General features: G+C 41.9%; 1 protein-coding gene across 1 annotated transcript in view; it reads right to left on the bottom strand.

Annotated features, from left to right (window-relative positions):
• Positions 1–326: 326 nt before the first annotated feature.
• Positions 327–19,391, bottom strand: part of LOC126161302 (uncharacterized) — an 83,616-nt gene continuing 64,551 nt past the window's right edge. Inside the window, exons 3-4 of the mRNA XM_049917053.1 lie at positions 15,006–15,371; positions 327–690 (exon numbers count right to left, since the gene is read on the bottom strand). Of these exons, the coding sequence (XP_049773010.1) occupies positions 15,009–15,371 (363 nt within the window). The 3' untranslated portion in view covers positions 327–690; positions 15,006–15,008. The remainder of the gene's footprint in view (positions 691–15,005; positions 15,372–19,391) is intronic.

Genomic DNA, 19,391 nt, shown 5'->3' with positions numbered 1-19,391 from the left:
TTGTATCAGGAAAGCAAATGTCAAAATCACAAATATTCGATTTCTCCGGAGAAAAGATTATTACAATTACTATGCACTGCAAAATATCAGAGTAAGCTTTAAAGATGATTTCACTACATACCGAGGAAGCAAGGTCCATCTTGACGTGTCCCTAGAAAATACTATATCTGTGAAATAAATTATCTTTCTGCAAGCACAAATTTAGTTTTACAGAAAGCTAGAAATACGACAACGAACAGCAATTTTGAAATTCTGGCGTAGTTAGTTGAGGAAGCTATGTGAACATTAAGCCATTTTTTCCACTAACTGACGGCAACGAGTCATGATATAATTTCATTTTATTTCTTAGCTCATAATGTGTAGCAACTAAATCACAGTTTTGTAATATAAATGAAGCAAGATTTTCTTTTTACACGTCTGTTATCTATATTATTTCTTCATCATCTGTCGCAGCATTGGTCCACCGGCGGTTAGTGCACTGAATTTATCACACAGAACTTGTCGCCCACTAAGTTCACACATGCATTGCTGCTGCGAGGAAACCTTTGTTTCACAAATCGTTGTGAGAGCAAGATATCTTCTAAATACATTTTGTGCTCTTTGTTTTCATGTTCCTTCAAATGTCGCTGGACAAGATCGCCTTAGTCCATCACTGCCTACACTCGGGTAGTTACGGCAACTTTGCAATATCTGAAACCGAAAACAAAGCCTTAAATTAGTCAATAAATGAAAGCAACCACATACAGCACAAGATATAGAAACAGTCACCATCGTCGCTGCAAATCTTGTTAACTGGCTTGAGAATGTTATTTTATGCTTTGAATGAAAGTATATCAGTTAACTAGTTTTCATTTCCATACAGATGAAGAAAGTTAATGTAGCTTATTTCTAATAAACCGTTTAAGTCGTTAGGTTTTCCTTCAGTGAGCAATTAGCTCACATTCGATGAATTAGCTGTTGTACACAATATTGTGAGATCTCCGGTTTTCCAGATGTGATAATAGGACAATCTGTGAATTGGCTCTGAATTTTGCAGTGTAAACATAAAGGAAGATATGCACCACTGTAGGCACGACAATACAGGGGATGGAGAAAACACCAATGCACATTTCTATGGCGAAATATGGTGCAGGGAAACCACTGTATTTAAAACATCACCCATTCGTCTGGGAATCGAATCTTATACCATTCTTTCTTCCAGCACAATAGTTACAAGTGGAGTCAGCGATGATGTAGGTGGATAGCTATCACTTTCTCTTGAGAGTAAACCACATAGGATGATAACAGTGCGATCACGTGACCGCGGTTGCCAGGCGAGATGCGAAAGTCCACCCTCGTCTCTACAAACAAGTCCTCGACGATGGTAGCAGAATGAACTGGTCCACTGTGGACCAAACATTGTACCATGGGAGGCGCGTGATTAGTCAAAATGATCAAATAACCCTTGGCAGTAAATGACCTTGCAGAATAGTGTTGAGTCCCATGAAATACCACAATATGGCTGCCCATATCATCACCGAACCCCCATCATGTTTCACTATTGGGACGCAACGTTGGCCATAAATTTGGAAACAGTGTGCAACAAGACTCAGCAGACCAAATGACTTTCCTCCACTGCTTCTAAGTCTCGTTACAGGCAGTTGCATAACTGGTGTGTGATCTCGAAATTGCAGCTAGCCCTGTAATTTCCAGCACCGTATTGAGGTTCACGAGTGCGACATTCAGTTCCGCAGTGACTTATGAGGCTACTGTCCTCTTATTTTCCTCACAATCCTGTTCAGCGACAGTCTGGCACGATCACTCAACGCATAGTTTCACCCCGTGTTGTGAATAGCACGTGGAGTTTTTCTGCTTTTCCTGTATGCTGTATAAATTTTATATATGGTGCCTCTTGAAAAATCAGCAATTCGTCTTGTTACGGAAGCACCCACCATTCAAGGATCAATAACTTGCCCACGTTCGAATGCAATTAGCTATGACGTAATGCGCCCTCAACTCTTCTGTCCACGACTGACACTTGTAGCGTATTGAGGAGATTTCGCAGGTGCCATTCGTGATCAACTACTGTATAAGAGCGCCACCTGCAGGCTTGGCTAGCATCTGCATGTTTTTCTCACAGTGTTTCCTTATTTTCGTACACACACTTTTCATCGATTAAAGATCATATTTATCATGTTTACGCAGTGTTCCTGTGGCTCTGAATGTTTTTACAGCTATAAAATAAAATGTTATACACCTCGTATCTAATTGAAAAACATGCTGCTGGCTACTATCTGCTATGAGTTTCTAACCATTTTGTTCATGGAGTGATATCCATTATTCAGTTTTGTATTACATCTACATCCATACTCCGCAAGCCACCTGACGGTGTGTGGCGGAGGGTACATTGACTACATCGGTTCTCCCTTCTGTTCCAGTCTCGTATTGTCCGTGGAAAGAAAGATTGTCGGTATGCCTCTGTGTGGGTGCTAATCTCTCTGATTTTATCATCATGGTCTCTTCGCGAGATATACGTAGGAGGCAGCAATATACTGCTTGATCCCTCGGTGAAGGTATGTTTTCTAAACTTCAACAAAAGCGTCTCTCCTGCAGAGTCTTCCACTGGAGTTTTCTATCATCTCCGTAACGCTTTCGCGATTACTAAATGATCCTGCAACGAAGCGCGCTGCTCTCCGTTTGATCTTCTGTACCTCTTCTATCAACCCTATCTGGTACGGATCCCACACTGCTGAGCAGTATTCAAGCAGTGGGCGAACAAGCGTACTGTATCCTACTTCCTTTGTTTTCGGATTGCATTTCCTTAGGATTCTTCCAATGAATCTCAGTCTGGCATCTGCTTTACCGACGATCAACTTTATATGACCATTCCATTTTAAATCACTCCTAATGCCTACTCCCAGATAATTTATGGAATTAACTGCTTCCAGTTGCTGACCTGCTATATTGTATCTAAACGATAATGGATCTTTCTTTCTATGTATTCGCAGCACATTACACTTGTCTACAATGAGATTCAATTGCCATTCCCTGCACCATGCGTCAATTCGTTGCAGAACCCCCTGCATTTCAGTACAATGTTCCATTGTTACAACCTCTCTATATACCACAGCATCATCCGCAAAAAGCCTCAGTGAACTTCCGGTGTCATCCACAAGGTCATTTATGTATATTGTGAACAGCAACGGTTCTACGACACCCCCCTGCGGCACACCTGAAATCACTCTTACTTCGGAAGACTTCTCTCCATTGAGAATGACATGCTGCGTTCTGTTATCTAAGAACACTTCAATTCAATCGCACAAATGGTCTGATAATCCATATGCTCTTACTTTGTTCATTAAACGACTGTGGGAAATTGTATCGAACGCCTTGCGGAAGTCAACAAACACGGCATCCACCTGGGAACCCGTGTCTACGGGCGTCTGAGGCTCGTGGACGAATAGCGCGAGCTGGGTTTCACATGACCGTCTTTTTCGAAACCCATGCTAATTCCTACAGAGTAGATTTCTAGTCTCCAGAAAAGTCATTATACTCGAACATAATACGTGTTCCAAAATTCTACAACTGATCGACGTTAGAGATATAGGTCTATAGTTCTGCACATCTGTTCGACGTCCCATTTTGAAAACGGGGATGACATGTGCCTTTTCCAATCCTTTGGAACGCTACGCTCTTCTAGAGACCTACGGTACACCACTGCAAGAAAGGGGGCAAGTTCCTTCGCGTACTCTGTGTAAAATGGAACTGGTATCCAATCAGGTCCAGCGGCCTTTCCTCTTTTGAGCGATTTTAATTGTTTCTCTATCCCTCTGTCGTCTATTTCGATATCTATAATTTTGTCATGTGTGCGACAATCTAGAGAAGGAACTACAGTGCAGTCTTCGTCTGTGAAACAGCTTTGGAAAAAGACATTTAGTATTTCGGCCTTTAGTCTGTCATCCTCTGTTTCAGCACCATTTTGGTCACAGAGTGTCTGGACATTTTGGTTTGATCCACCTACCGCTTTGACATAAGACCAAAATTTCTTAGGATTTTCTGCCAAGTCAGTACATAGAACTTTACTTTCGAATTCATTGAACGCCTCTCGCATAGCCCTCCTCACACTACATTTCGCTTCGCGTAATTTTTGTTTGTCTGCAAGGCTTTGGCTATGTTTATGTTTGCTGTGAAGTTCCCTTTGCTCCCGCAGCAGTTTTCTAACTCGGTTGTTGTACCACGGTGGCTCTTTTCCATCTCTTACGATCTTGGTTGGCACATACTCATCTAACGCATATTGTACTATGGTTTTGAACTTTATCCACTGATCCTCAACACTACCTGTACTTGAGACAAAACTTTTGTGTTGAGCCGTCAGGTACTCTGAAATCTGCTTTTTGTCACATTTGTTAAACGTGTAATTTTTGATTACGTGTAATTATGTTCCTCACAATATTATTTGAAATAATTTCAACCGATTGTTAGACATTCATACTCTTCTATGCAATATACGTTCTTATCTTCTTCTTATCACACATACATAGGACCTGAAAATAAGTTACGTTTTCTGGTTTCAGACTTTTAATATAGTGATTACTTTGACTGAAACTACACATACTACATTTTCATTTGTTTCAATTTGTTGCTGCAGGTATTTAGGCCGACAAGCACGTAAGCATTTCCTTATATACTGAGCAGCTGTCTATTCTTTATATACATGACCCTACAAGTATTCTCACTGAGAATGCGTTGTCTTCACGGTCTCTTGGTCTTTTAGTATGTTTGTTATTACTGCAATTTATAGGTCTCTATTTTACCACATAAGCTTCATTATCTCCTCCTTCTTCTTCTTTAATTTTTTCCATAGAGGTTAGTCGTTTTCTCCTTCCAGTAGTCTCGGTTATTGTAATCGAAAGCCATTAACCTCTTTTCATCTATTACTCGATCAGTGTATAATTCGTACGACAAAGTCGGGTGTCTCTTTTCGGGGCTCACATTAGCAAACTTCTTCTGTCGCCTGTCACTATTTATTCTTTTAAGAAGCCCAACCAATGAAGGTTTTTATTCTCAAGTCTCCTTGTTATGGACTGTGTCACTTGCAGTTGTCTCATACTTTAGATGTTTTGATCTTGTCTTCCCTGGTGACCTGTAGGCACCTTCTCGTAGACACCGACGGAAAAAAATCGCAGCACAATAAGGGAATTAATGTAGAGTAATGAAATGTTGGGAATGCTTTTCTCTAGGTTACATTTTTAAGTGATTAACGTCCGAAGATCACAGGTTAATGTAAGCGCGGGGTAAGACACTGAAAAATTGAAATGGTGGCACATTAGTAACTGGGTTACCAGAATGTTAAATGTAAGCATGCTGTCGTGGATGCAATATGCTGCACATGTACCGGGTGTTAGTTTGCGAGATAGAGTTCCATGCCTGTTACACTTGGTCGATCAATACAGGAACTGTTAGTATTGTTTGTGGATGACGATGGAGTTGTCGTCCAATGATGTCCAACATGTGCTTGATTGGAGGCAGATCTGACGATTAAGCAGGGCAAGGCAAGAGCACGTTTGTTTACAACAGTGAATACGAGTGAGCGTTATCCTCCTGGAAAACGCCCTCTGGAATGCTGTTCATGAATGGCAGTACGAAAGACCGAATCAACAGACTGACGTACAAATTTGCAGTCGGGTGCACGGGATAACCGCGAGGGTGCTCTTGGTGTCATGAGAAATCGTACCCCAGACCATAACTGCAGGTGTAGGTCCAGTCTGTCTATCACGCAGACAGATTGATTGCAGGCCTTCACCCTAGTCTCCTAACCAACACACGATCGTCATCGGCAGCGAGGCAGAACCAGTTTTCGTCAGAAAACACAACAATCTCCACACTGCTCTCCAATTGGCCCTCACGTGACACCACTGGAGTCAAAAATGGCCGTGGATTGGGGTCGGTGGTATACATGCTACAGATCGTCTGGATCGGAGCTGTCCTTGAAGTAAGTGTTTTGTAACAGTTCTATGTCACTGCGGTGCCAACTGCTGATCAAACGGCTGCTGCAGATGAAGTACGATGCGCCAGACCCATGTGCCGAATACGATGACCTTCTCTGTCAGTAGTACCAAGTGGCCATCTAGAGTCCAGTCTTGTTGTGACAGTACATTCTCGCGACCACCACTATCAGAAATAATGTACAGTGGCTACATCCCTACCAAGAAAGGACATCGAGCTTCTAGGTGCCCTAGTACATTACCTCGTTGACACTCATCGAGGTGTTAATAACGGCGCCTTGTCGACTTAAAGGCATCCTGGACTAACTGAACTCCACACGTCCAGTCTCAAAGGTAACTAATGCTCGCTACCTTTACAGCGTGTATTTAAAGCAAACCTGATTTGAACCCTCATGATGGCGCTACTAGTGCAACTGGTGCGAAATATAAATAGGCATCATTATTTAGATGTAGAAACACAGCTGCCGACTTTCGTTAATATGCGCAACTTCTTGGTGTTGCGATTTACACTCACGCTCATAAATTAAGGATAGTGCTGATACATGGTGAAACAAAGCCCTGGTGTGTGGTTTGCGGGTTTAAATCAGCTCAGGAGTATGACCATGCGGTGCATTTGACCTGCGGTCGTCGCACGGTGGCGCTGGCAGCAGTCCACATACTTAGAGGTGTGTTGGTGCATGTCAGAGTACAGTGCAACGAGTAAGTGTGCAGACGTTCTCGGACGTGCTAATGGTGACTGTGTGTCTAAAAGGGCCCAAAGAACACATATTGATGACGTTATGAGGGGTAGAATACTAGGCCGACAGGAGGCTGGTCAAACACAGCAGGTAGTAGCAGGGGCCCTCCGTGTGACACAAAGTGTGATCTCAAGATTATGGCAACGATTACAGCAGACAGGAAACGTGTCCAGGTGCTACAGTACCGAACGTTCACAGTGTGCAAAACCACAAGTAGACCGATATCTCCCAATCAGTGCCGACAGAGGGCCGTGGAGTACTGCAGGTAGCCTTTCTTGGGACCTTACGGCAGCCACTGGAATAGTTGTCTACAGACACACTGTCTACAGACGACTCAACAGACATGGTTTATTCGCCTGAAGACCTGCAAGGTGCATTCCACTGCATTCGTTTCAGTATCTTTTTCACAGGTACTGTAACTGGAACAGCAACAATACTTGTAAAATTTCGACATATTCATTATTAATTCTTTTAACATTTATACACACTGTAGATACTGAGATGGGCACTGATAGCTGAAAAAGGTTATTTCTTTTGAAATTTTATGTGAGTGCGCTAGCGAATAAATTGTTGGGGAAAAGTATTTAGACAAGTAGAAATTAGTCTACGGCGATAGACTCACACCCATGTGGTAATGTAATTAAAACTATTAGACTGGCGTATGGAATAAAAATAATATTATACCTATATTTGCGTTAAGTCATTGCATTATATACTAAACAACAATTAACACTATTAGCGTAATGTAAATTTACAGACACACAATAAACAATAGTTAACACAGTTAGCATGTAGGTAAATTACCAGACGCAGTGAATCACTTTCTATGTATTCTATCTTACATCATTGCACCAGTAAATTGCGGTTTATGGAGTTTATGGTCCAAATGTGTATGTAGCCGATAGGAAAAGCAGCATTATTTTCATCTGGTTTCCATCGCAGAGATCACCATCGGATATCCTCTATAACGACAAGAAAAGGAAAAAGTAAACTCCCCAGACAATAAATTAATTACCTCAGCTGCATAAAACACCACGCTAATACAAAGCGACACCCGTTGTAACTTTGAGAATAGCCTCAATTCACTCATGAAGGCAGTCCACAGGTGTCTTCAGAGATGCATTGTCCACTTGGAGTAATTTGTTAATGATTATATCCTGTAGAACTACCAAATTGAGACGTTGATTGGTACGTTTCATCATCATTTCTCATCTTACATGTTGTGGCTGTCAACAGAATACTCATCAGAAAGATTTAGAAGAAAAGCCACCACTTGGCGTTGAAATAAACATTCAGATTCATGTTGATGCTAACTTGATTGGGCCGATGGGACATTCCATGCTGTGTTTGATTTGTGCAAAAGCAAAAGAAAGAATAATCTGATCATTTATCATGTGTGCAATTCAGTGTCTGTGTCATTTGCTAGTTGAAGACGTGGTGCTGTGAGCAACGGCCTTTTGCTAGGCATCCATGAACAAATGCTTATTACATGCAGTTTCCATAGCAATGTCCACTCAGAAACTGGTTGAAATGGAGAGCATCAATCCATTTAAACTGAAACTTATCATCATCATCAAGGTTTGATACTCAACTCTCCATCACTCAGAATATTTTACGGCCACTGTTATTAGGTCTTGTTAGTTAGCTGTGAGTGGCACATAACTTTTTGGAGATTCTTGGACAGTCCACACTGGTAGATCAACAGGTAGGGCAGTTTCATACGAATTTCACTTTGGGATGCTTTCTTGAAACACGAAGACATTATTGCACATTGTTCAGACTGGAATGACAACAGGTGTCCATCAATGGCTCCATCTTAAAACTGTATTTCAAAACGTGCAGATGCATCAGTCTATACACAATTTCTCTCTTCTATCTACACATGTTATTTGATTTGACAAGGTGTACAAACGTATGTGTTACAACCAGCTCATAAATTCTCCTCACCTAGGCCACATTGGTCTCTTCTACATCTCCAGTACATTTTGTCCCTGCATCCCACAGTCGACCCCCATCCCTGAGAACCCTTGTCTGCTTCCTGGCATCTTTCAGCACATCCTATAAGAGATGATTTCTTATTTACATTTTTATTCAATTAATGAGTTCTCTGTGTATGCATGTTGTTCTTTTGTTGACATAAATCTAGTAATAAACAGTAAAAGGAGTGCTCTGTATGTTGTCAACAGGGTGTTGAAAAAATCAGTGCCCAAACTAACAAGCATGATAAACAAGACAAAAGCAAATATATTTTGTAAAGCAACCATGTGTAAGAAACCGATACTGTGTGAACACTGAGCATGGATAAGTAATGTAGAAATAGAGCAAATAAAAGTCAATGTGCCCAATGTAGTTACACCATACGTTAGACTGAGTATGTAGCATGCTGCGATGTCATACTGTTGGACACCGAGTCAGTAAACAGTAGGCAGCACTAGCGCTTACATAACAGTTGTATTGTCATTGTGCAGCACTGCACATGTGGACGACCTGTACATTGACTAGCCAATTCTCGTACCTCACGCTATCAGACTTCTTTCCCTGGGGCTACATGAAAGCTGAGGTGTATTCTACGTTGACTCGGAGGTGGAATTTGTTGCAAGAATGCTTTTAGCAGCCACAGAAATCCAGGACATACCAGGAATTTTCATGAGAACATGAGACTTTCTCCTGTGTCGATAAAAGCTCTGCACTGAGGTTAATGGTACTCATTTGAACATTTATTGTAAATTGATAGTGAGCAGAGCAATAAAACATTTAACACCATTTTATTGTCAAACACACATAATAAACTCCTGATTATTCAGTACTCTAAGAATATGGATTTCCAACATGTGATTGCTTTTTTTTGTCATCAGTCTACTGACTGGTATGGTGCGACCCACAACGAATTCCTTTCCTGTGCCAACCTCTTCATCTCAGAGCAGCAGTTGCAACCTTTGTCCTCAGTTATTTGCTGTTTGTATTCCAATTTCTATCTTTCTCTACAGTTTTTACCCTCTACAGCTCCCTCTAGTACCACCGAAGTCATTCCCTCATGTCTTAATAAATGTCCTATCATCCTGTCCCATCTCCTTATCAGTGTTTTCCACATATTCCTTTCCTCTCCGATTCTGCATAAAACTTCCTCATTCCTTACCTTATCAGTCCACCTAATTTTCAATATTTGTCTGTAGCATCACATCTCAAATGCTTCGATTCTCTTCTGTTCCGGTTTTCCCACAATCCATGCTTCAATACGATACAAAGCTGTACTCCAGATGTACATTCTCAGAAATTTCTTCCTCAAATTAAGGCCGATATTTGGTATTAGTAGACTTCTCTTGGACAGGAATGCCTTTTTTGTCCTAGCTAGTCTGCCTTTGATGTCCTCCTTGCGCCATACGTCATTGGTTATTTTACTGCCTACGTAGCAGAATTCCTTAACTTCATCTACTTTGTGACCATCAATCCTGATGTTAAGTTTCTCGCTGTTCTCATTTCTACTACTTCTCATTACCTTCGTCTTTCTTCGATTTATTCTCAGTCCATACTGTTTACTCATTAGACTGTTCATTCCACTCAGCAGATCATGTAATTCTTCTACACTTTCACACACGATAGCAATGTCATCAGAGAATCGTATCGTTGCTATCGTTTCATCTTGAATTTTAGTTTCACTCCTGAACCTTTCTTTTATTTCCATCATTTCTTCCTCGATGTACTGATTGAACAGTAGGGGCGAAAGGCTACGTCCTTGTCTTACAACCTTTTTAATACGAGGACTTCGGTCTTGGTCGTGCACTGTTGTACATATAGCTTACCTCTACTTTTTTCAGAATTTCGAACATTTTACGTTGTCGAACGCTGTTTTTAGATCGATATATCGTATGAAAGGTCTTGATTTTTCTTTAGCTTTGCTTCCATTATTAATCGCAGCGTCAGAATTGCCTCTCTCGTGCCTTTACCTTTCCGAAAGCCAAACTGATCGTCATCTAGCGCATACTCAATTTTCTTTTCCATTCTTGGGTATATTATTCTTGTAAGCAACGTGAATGCGTGAGCTGTTGAGCTGATTGTCCGATAATTCTCGCCCTTGGCAGCTATTACTGTCTTCGGAATTGTGTGAATAATGCTTTTCCGAAAGTCAGATGATATGTCGCCAGACTCAAATATTCTACACACCAAAGTGAATAGTCGTTTTGTTGCCACTTCCCCAATTATTTTAGAAATTCTGACGGAATGTTATCCATCCCTTCTGCCTTACTTGACCTTAAGTCCTCCAAAGCTCTTTCAAATTCTGATTCTAATACTGGATCCCTGTCTCTTCTAAATCGACTCCTAGTTCTTCTTCTAATACCTCAGACAAATCTTCGCCCTCATTGAGGCTTTCAATGTATTCTCCCCACCTATTCACTCTGCATTTAACAGTGGAATTCCCATTGCCCTCTTAACGTTATCACCATTGCTTTTAATGTCACTGAAGGTTCTTTTGACTTCCCTGTATGCTGAGTCTGTCCTTCTGACAATAATTTCTTTTTCGATGTCTTCATATTTTTCCTGCAGCCATTTCGTCTTAGCCTCCCTGCATTTTCTATTTATTTCATTCCTCAGCGACTTGTTTTCCCTATTCCTGAGTTTCGTGGAACATTTTTGTACCTCCTCCTTTCATCAATCAAGTGAAGTATTTCTTTTTTACCCATGGTTTCTTCGCAGTTACCTTTTTTGTACCTATATTTTCATTCCCAACTTCTATGATGGCCCTTTTTAGAGATGTCCATTCCTCTTCAACTGTACTGCCTACTGAGGTGTTTCTTATTACTTTATCTATAGCCTTAGTGAACTTCAACCGTATGTCGTCATTCCCTAGTACTCCAGCATCCCACTTCCTTGCGTATTGATTCTTCCTGGCTAATGTCTTAAAATTCAGCTTGCTCTTCATCACTACTATACGAGGTGCATTCAAGTTCTAAGGCCTCCGATTTTTTTTTCTAATTAACTACTCACCCGAAATCGATGAAACTGGCGTTATTTCTCGACGTAATCGCCCTGAAGACGTACACGTTTTTCACAAAGCTGACGCCATGATTCCATGGCAGCGGCGACGGCTTCTTTAGGAGTCTGTTTTGACTACTGGAAAATCGCTGGGCAGAAGCAGCAAGGCTGGTGAATGTGCGGCCACGGAGAGTGTCTTTCATTGTTGGAAAAAGCCAAAAGTCACTAGCAGCCAGGTCAGGTGAGTAGGGAGCATGAGGAATCACTTCAAAGTTGTTATCACGAAGAAACTGTTGCGTAACGTTAGCTCGATGTGCGGGTGCGTTGTCTTGGTGAAACAGCACACGCGCAGCCCTTCCCGGACGTTTTTGTTGCAGTGCAGGAAGGAATTTGTTCTTCAAAATATTTTTGTAGGATGCACCTGTTACCGTAGTGCCCTTTGGAACGCAATGGGTAAGGATTACGCCCTCGTTGTCCCAGAACATGGACACCATCATTTTTTCAGCACTGGCGATTACCCGAAATTTTTTTGGTGGTGGTGAATCTGTGTGCTTCCATTGAGCTGACTGGCGCTTTGTTTCTGGATTGAAAAATGGCATCCACGTCTCATCCATTGTCACAACCGACGAAAAGAAAGTCCCATTCATGCTGTCGTTGTGAGTCAACATTGCTTGGCAACATGCCACACGGGCAGCCATGTGGTCGTCCGTCAGCATTCGTAGCATCCACCTGGATGACACTTTTCGCATTTTCAGGTCGTCATGCAGGATTGTGTGCACAGAACCCACAGAAATGCCAACTCTGGAGGCGATCTGTTCAACAGTCATTCGGCGATCCCCCAAAACAATTCTCTCCACTTTCTCGATCATGTCGTCAGACCGGCTTGTGCAAGCCTGAGGTTGTTTCGGTTTGTTGTCACATGATGTTCTGCCTTCATTAAACTGTCGCACCCACAAACGCACTTTCGACACATCCATAACTCCATCACCATATGTCTCCTTCAACTGTCGATGAATTTCAATTGGTTTCACACCACGCAAATTCAGAAAACGAATGATTGCACGCTGTTCAAGTAAGGAAAACGTCGCCATTTTAAGTATTTAAAAGAGTTCTCATTCTCGCCACTGGCGGTAAAATTGCATCTGCCGTACGGTGCTGCCATCTCTGGGACGTATTGACAATGAACGCGGCCTCATTTTAAAACAATGCGCATGTTTCTATCTCTTTCCAGTCCGGAGAAAAAAAATTGGAGGCCTTAGAACTTGAATGCACCTCGTATTGTGATCTGAGTCCATGTCTGCTCCTGGGTACGCCTTACAATCCAGTATCTGATTTCGGAATCTCTGTCTGAGCATGATGTAATCTGAAATCTTCCCGCATCACCTGGGCTTTTCCAAATATACCTCCTCTCATGTGATTCTTGAACAGGGTATTCGCTATTACTAGCTGAAACTTGTTACAGAACTCAATTAGTCTGCATTCTAGTCCCCCATGACTATTGGATTTTCATCCCCCTTTTCATACTGTATTACCCTTTCAATATCCTCGCTGTCTCTTCATCTTCAGCTTGCGACGTCGGCATGTATACCTGAACTATCATTGTCGGTGTTGGTATGCTGTCGATTCTGATAAGAACGACCCTGTCACTGAACTGTTCACAGCAACATTCTCTCTGCCATAACTTCCTATTCATAACGATTCCTACTGACGTTACACCAATTTCTGCTGCTGTTCATATTATCCTATACTCATCTCTTCTTTCCATTTCGCTGACCCCCTACTATATCTGGATTGAGTTTTTGTATTTCCATTATCAGATTTTCTAGTTTCCCTACTACGTTCAGGCATCTGACATTCCACGCCCCAATTCGTGAAACGTTATTCTTTCATTGATTGTTCAATCTTTTTCTCATGGTAACCTCCTCCTTGGCAGTTCCCTCCCGGATATTCGAATGCGAATGGGGGACTATCCCGGAATCTTTTGCGAATGGGGTGATCATCATGACCTTCTTCAATTACAGGCCGCATGTCCTGTGGATACACGCTACGTGTTTTTAATGCAGTGGTTTCCATTGCCTTCTGCATCCTTATGACGTTGACCATTGCTGATTCTTCCACCTTTAGGGGCAGTTTATCACCTCTAGGACAAGAGAGTGCCTTGAACCTCTGTCCTCACCTCCGCCCTCTTTGACAAGGCCGTTGGCAGAATGAGGGTGACTTCTTATGCCGGAAGTCTTCGGCTGTGAATGCTGATTATTAATCAAAATTTAAGCAGCGGTCTGATTAGAAACCGCCACCAAATACGTTTTGACTATGAATCGAATGTGCTACTCCAAGACTCTGGTTGCAACATATGATCGCTTTACAAAAGATATTTGTTTTTGTTTCTGTCAATATGGTTGTTAGCTTGGGCACTGAATTTTAGTACACACTGTCTATTCGCGCAAATTTTGGCTATGACTGTATGCAATATATGATACAGAAAGATCTATTTTGTATTTAAAGTAATGTGATATTTGGACACATTAATAGCATATCTAGTATTATTCTACTATTCGTTTGTTAAGACAGACTCGCCAGGTTGGCCGAGAGCGCTAATGCGCTGCTCCCTGCACTCAGATAGGCGCACCGGCCCCGGATCGCCTCCGCCCAGCGGATTAGCGACGAGGTTCGGTGTGCTGGCCAGCCTGGATGTGGTTTTTAGGCGGTTTTCCACATCCCCTAGATGAATACCGGGCTGGTTCCCACGTCCAACCTCAGTTACACGACTCGCAGATATCTGCAACACGTTCAGTCTGTTTCATGATTTACACTAGATGCAGACAGCTGCGGCACACTGATTGCATCCCGGGGGGTATCGGGTGGCGGCAGGAAGGGCATCCGGCCACCCCTTCCATTTAACATTGCCAAATCCGATTGTAACCACGCCGACCCTACGAAAACTGGGGTACAAAGGCGCAAGCAAAAGAAGCAGAAGTTCTTTTAAGACAGCTATGCTGACATTTTCATGCGGGAGTGGTGTGTGCTAATTTCAGCAACTTTAATCTGAGCGATCATATATTCCCATATTCCATTCTCGAGCGTCAACTTGTGTCAGGAGCTTCCACCTCACAAAGCTCATAATAAAGAAAATGTGAGTCACCATTGTTTTGGTGTAAATTTCACTGCTACCATAAATTTTATAATGAGACACTTGGACATCCGCCAGTCCATCCCTAATAGAAGAACTGTACTTAACTATTCAATGAAAAAGTCCAGTAGTTACATTACTTATTGGCCACACTGCTATACACTGTAAACAATGCCCAGTTACCTGCTACCCCTGTAGGTCCAGCATGTAAATCGCGATCCTGTCGTGCGGCTGTGGCGGCTGCGCCGGCATATCGGTTTGGCAGTACGGCTTCTCGTAGACGAGCCGCATGCCCGCTTGCCGCGACAGCTTCGCGGAGAATGCGCTGGTGCAGAGGATGAGCGCCAGCGGCAGCCGCAGCTCCTCCTTGGCCATCCGCAGCGACTCCGCCAACAGCGCCGCAGCCAGGCCGCGGCCGCGCGCGGAACTAGCCACGGCCAGGATGCGTACCTCGAGCGCGCTCCGAGCAGCCGTCTGCGACCACACGTCCGCTTCGGCCCACACCCCGCGTAGCACGCGCAGCACCGTGCGCAGCACCTCGTCCTGCGGCTGCAACACCGGCACACTCTCCTGTCAGTACAGCCACAGAGTGGAAATACGTCAGGAGTGAGCCTGAGATGTGCGAAACAGATTTTGTGTTGTCACCATGGTCACGTAACCACTGGAAGGTGAAGGTTTGTCCGTGATGCTCCCTATAAATTTTGAATGTCATTACGTGACTAGTGCTGTAGATTTTATTCGATACCTCAAATAAACTAGGCTCTTTCCTTGTCCACGTGACACAGGTCAGATGTACCTGGTGTTATTAGGAAAGAGACATGTATCAAGCTATCAGGTATCAACCAACTGGGAACTAATTACATGTGGGGTCCCACAAGGTTCCATTTTAGGGCCCTTACTTTTTCTTGTGCATATCAATGACCTTTCATCAGTAACATTACCAGATGCCAAATTCGTTTTGTTTGCCGATGATAAAAATATTGCAATAAATAGCAAATCAAGTGTAGTCTTAGAAAGATCAGCTAATAAAATATTTGTGGACATTAATCACTGGTTCCTAGCCAATTTTTTGTCACTAAACTTTGAAAAAACACACTACATGCAGTTCAGAACTTGTAAGGGGTGACCCACGAGTAATGCCTAACATACGATGACAAGCAGATAGCAGAAGTGGACAGTGTTAAATATATTAAAAAACTAGAAACCAGCCTCGATTGCGAAAAAAGCACCTAATGTTAACCTAGGTTTCGACGTAGATAACTGCACCTTCTTCAGAACAATAAAACCCACAACTGCCTAAGAAGACCTTTGTCAATGATTAAAAGAACACAATATCTATACATTTATAAACGAAAAAAAGGAAAACACAAACAGTATATATGTACAGAGTCTAAACCGTTACTTAACTTAATGGTGTAACCTCTACCTCACACCGGCCTATGTTCGATGGGCCATGACCCGCCTACCTGCGATGTTTAAGGTTCTTACAGTGTTAAATTCTTGTGATTACAGCTTGATAATAAATTCAACTGCGAGGAGCACACCACAGAACTGCTGAAGCGACTTAAAAAATTTGTATTTGCAATGTGAATTGTGTCACAGATAGGGGATATAAAAACGAAAAAGCTGGCGTACTATGCTTACTTTCATTCCTTAATGTTATATGGGATTATTTTTTGGGGTAATTCATCAAGCCAAACTAAAGTTTTCCGGGCACAAAAAGTGCAGTAAGAGTTATGTGTGGTGTGAACTCAAGAACATCCTGCAGAAGGCTGTTTAGGGAACTAGGGATACTAACTACTGCTTCCCAATATATTTATTCCTTAATGAAATTTGTCATTAAAAATATATCACTTTTCCAAACCAACAGCTCAATTCATGGAATCAATACTAGAAATAAGAATAATCTTCACAAGGATTTAAAGTCACTTAGTCTTGTACAAAAAGTCGTGCATTATTCAGGAACACACATTTTCAATAACTTGCCAGCAGCCATAAAAAGCTTAACAACCAATGAAATTCAGTTTAAGAGAAGCCTAAAGGATTTATTGGTGGCCAACTCTTTTTATTCCGTTGATGAAGTGTGTGTGTGTGTGTGTGTGTGTGTGTGTGTGTAAGTACCATCTAACTTCTGCACCATTTCACTGCAGTAATGTGTTCACTGTAAATAAGTATTAAAATAGTTGTATTACACGTTTATTACTTTATAAATAAATAAATAAACTTTTTATTTTAAATTTAGTGAATTAGTATTTGTAAAATTACTCTTTCGTATAGTGTACATTAAAAAATGACGATAATTCCACTTGGGACCTGTGAAAGGGTACATTAGCTTATTTGTTTTAGTTGTAAATATTTTTCATGTATTGTTGTTTTTATGACATGTCCTACATCCTGGAGGACCTCCTCACTACGGATCAACTGGAATAAAAGTAAATCTAATGTAACTTTTTCTTTCTGGGACAGCCACAATTTGTTTTAGGTTTTCATGGCACTTTATAGAACTGTCGAGTCTGTTATAATACACTTCTGTACGATGGCATTGCAGTACAGTTTCCATGTATCTTTGAAAATGTCTAGAAAAACACCGAATTTGCCCAACATTGGCGATGATACAGTCTGCTCCTTCATTACTTCATTTCGATATTTGTGCATTTCTGTCATTTTTGTACGTTAGTACATAATTTTGCCTACTGGTAACACACTGGCGCACTTATTTACCACACTCTATGTACAAGCTCCCATCAAACAGAATATTTTACAAGTAGAAACAAATCAAATAACTTTTGAAAACGTGTGTGACGTATTTCTCTCTCAAGCGTGAGTCCACCTTCCTCACCGTCCCAAAGAAAAAAAAATGGTGTACTACATTGTACATAAACTTCTGATGCCGTTGTCCCTCGTAAAATTTATTTTGGCCCTTCAGTGTTATCTGTTGAGCAGAAGTATAATATGAGGGTAAGTGGACAATATGACAAAAAGAAAAGAAGTTATCTGTCTTTTTATGTATTAATATTAATGCATTTTAATCAAAAGGTGAACACAATAAGCAGAAGAAAAAATCGAACAAAGCAGCCGAATTTGTAATAAAAAGAGTATAACATTTGTGTGTGAGTTTGACTTTGTTTGACTTCTTTCTGTTACCCGTTAATGTGATACAAACCTAATCTGTTATTTTCCTATTGATTTACCTATACTACATTCCATATGTTGTAGCTTATATTTACTTCACAGGTTATTTTGTGTTGCACTTAACGCATATCTAATTTCTTCTTAACTATCAGTTCTCTATACTGTAAAGAACACACACACACACACACACACACACACACACACACACACACGCACACACACTAACAGACAGAGACATACCGGTTTCTTTTATATTGCGCAAAATATGCTATCCACTTACATTACATGATCACCTTTCGAAATGCTGAATAACCACCTTTTGGAGTGCTGTCTGTGGCGAGACGTGCAGGAAAAAGAGTCAGGGAGACACTGGAAGGTAACCACAGGGATGAGACCCATGTCGAACCCATTAAATGGCCAGTTGCGCTAGGGTTCTGGTCTGAGGATCTATGGGGCGAACAGCCCGACTGAGGTCTTACCACAGATTCTCGATTGGGTTCAAATACAGGGAGGGAGGTGGACAGGGGAGAATGCCGGCCGGTGTGGCCGTGCGGTTAAAGGCGCTTCAGTCTGGAACCGCGTGACCGCTACGGTCGCAGGTTCGAATTCTGCCTCGGGCATGGATGTATGTGATGTCCTTAGGTTAGTTAGGTTTAATTAGTTCTAAGTTCTAGGCGACTGATGACCTCAGAAGTTAAGTCGCATAGTACTCAGAGCCATTTGAACCAATGCTAAACTCATCCTGGCGCTCTTAGAACCACACACACATAGACCACAAGCCATTTGACACGTTCCTTTGTCCTGCTGGTAGATGAAATCTTGAAAAGGAGAAACAAACTCCATATAGGGGTGGACATGGTTAACAAAAATGGATGCATACTTTTTTTGATCCACTGTGTCTTACATAAGACGATATCACCTAAGGAATGGCAGGAACACATTCCACAGACCATGACGCTCCCTCGTAGTTCGCTTTCAAACGTATCATGCCATACACACCAACGGTCATCTGACGGAGCTTAAGGACATTTGCCGGCACTCAATGGACGCCTGGTTTAATTTAGTTTTTCACCAGTCTTCTGACTGGTTTGACGCGGCCCGCCACGATTTGCTCTCCTGTGCCAACCCCTTCATCTCACAGTGGCATGTACAACCAACTTTCTCAATTATTTTCTGGATATATTCCAATATATGTCTTCCTCTGTCCTCTGTCCTCTACACTTTCTGCCCTCTACAGCTCCCTCTGGTACCATGGAACCCATTGCTTGATGTCTTAACACATTCCCTATCATACTGTCCCTTCCCCTTGTCAGTGTTTCCACATCTTACTATCCTCTCCGATTCTGCGCAGAATCTCCTCATTGCTTACCTTATCAGTACATCCCATTTTAAACATTGGTCTGTAGGACCACATCTCAAATGCTTCGATTCTCTTCG

The sequence above is a fragment of the Schistocerca cancellata genome, chromosome 1 (genome assembly GCF_023864275.1).
Source record: "Schistocerca cancellata isolate TAMUIC-IGC-003103 chromosome 1, iqSchCanc2.1, whole genome shotgun sequence".
In the NCBI taxonomy this organism is placed as follows: domain Eukaryota; kingdom Metazoa; phylum Arthropoda; class Insecta; order Orthoptera; family Acrididae; genus Schistocerca; species Schistocerca cancellata.
This window is presented reverse-complemented; position numbering and strand designations above follow the sequence as displayed.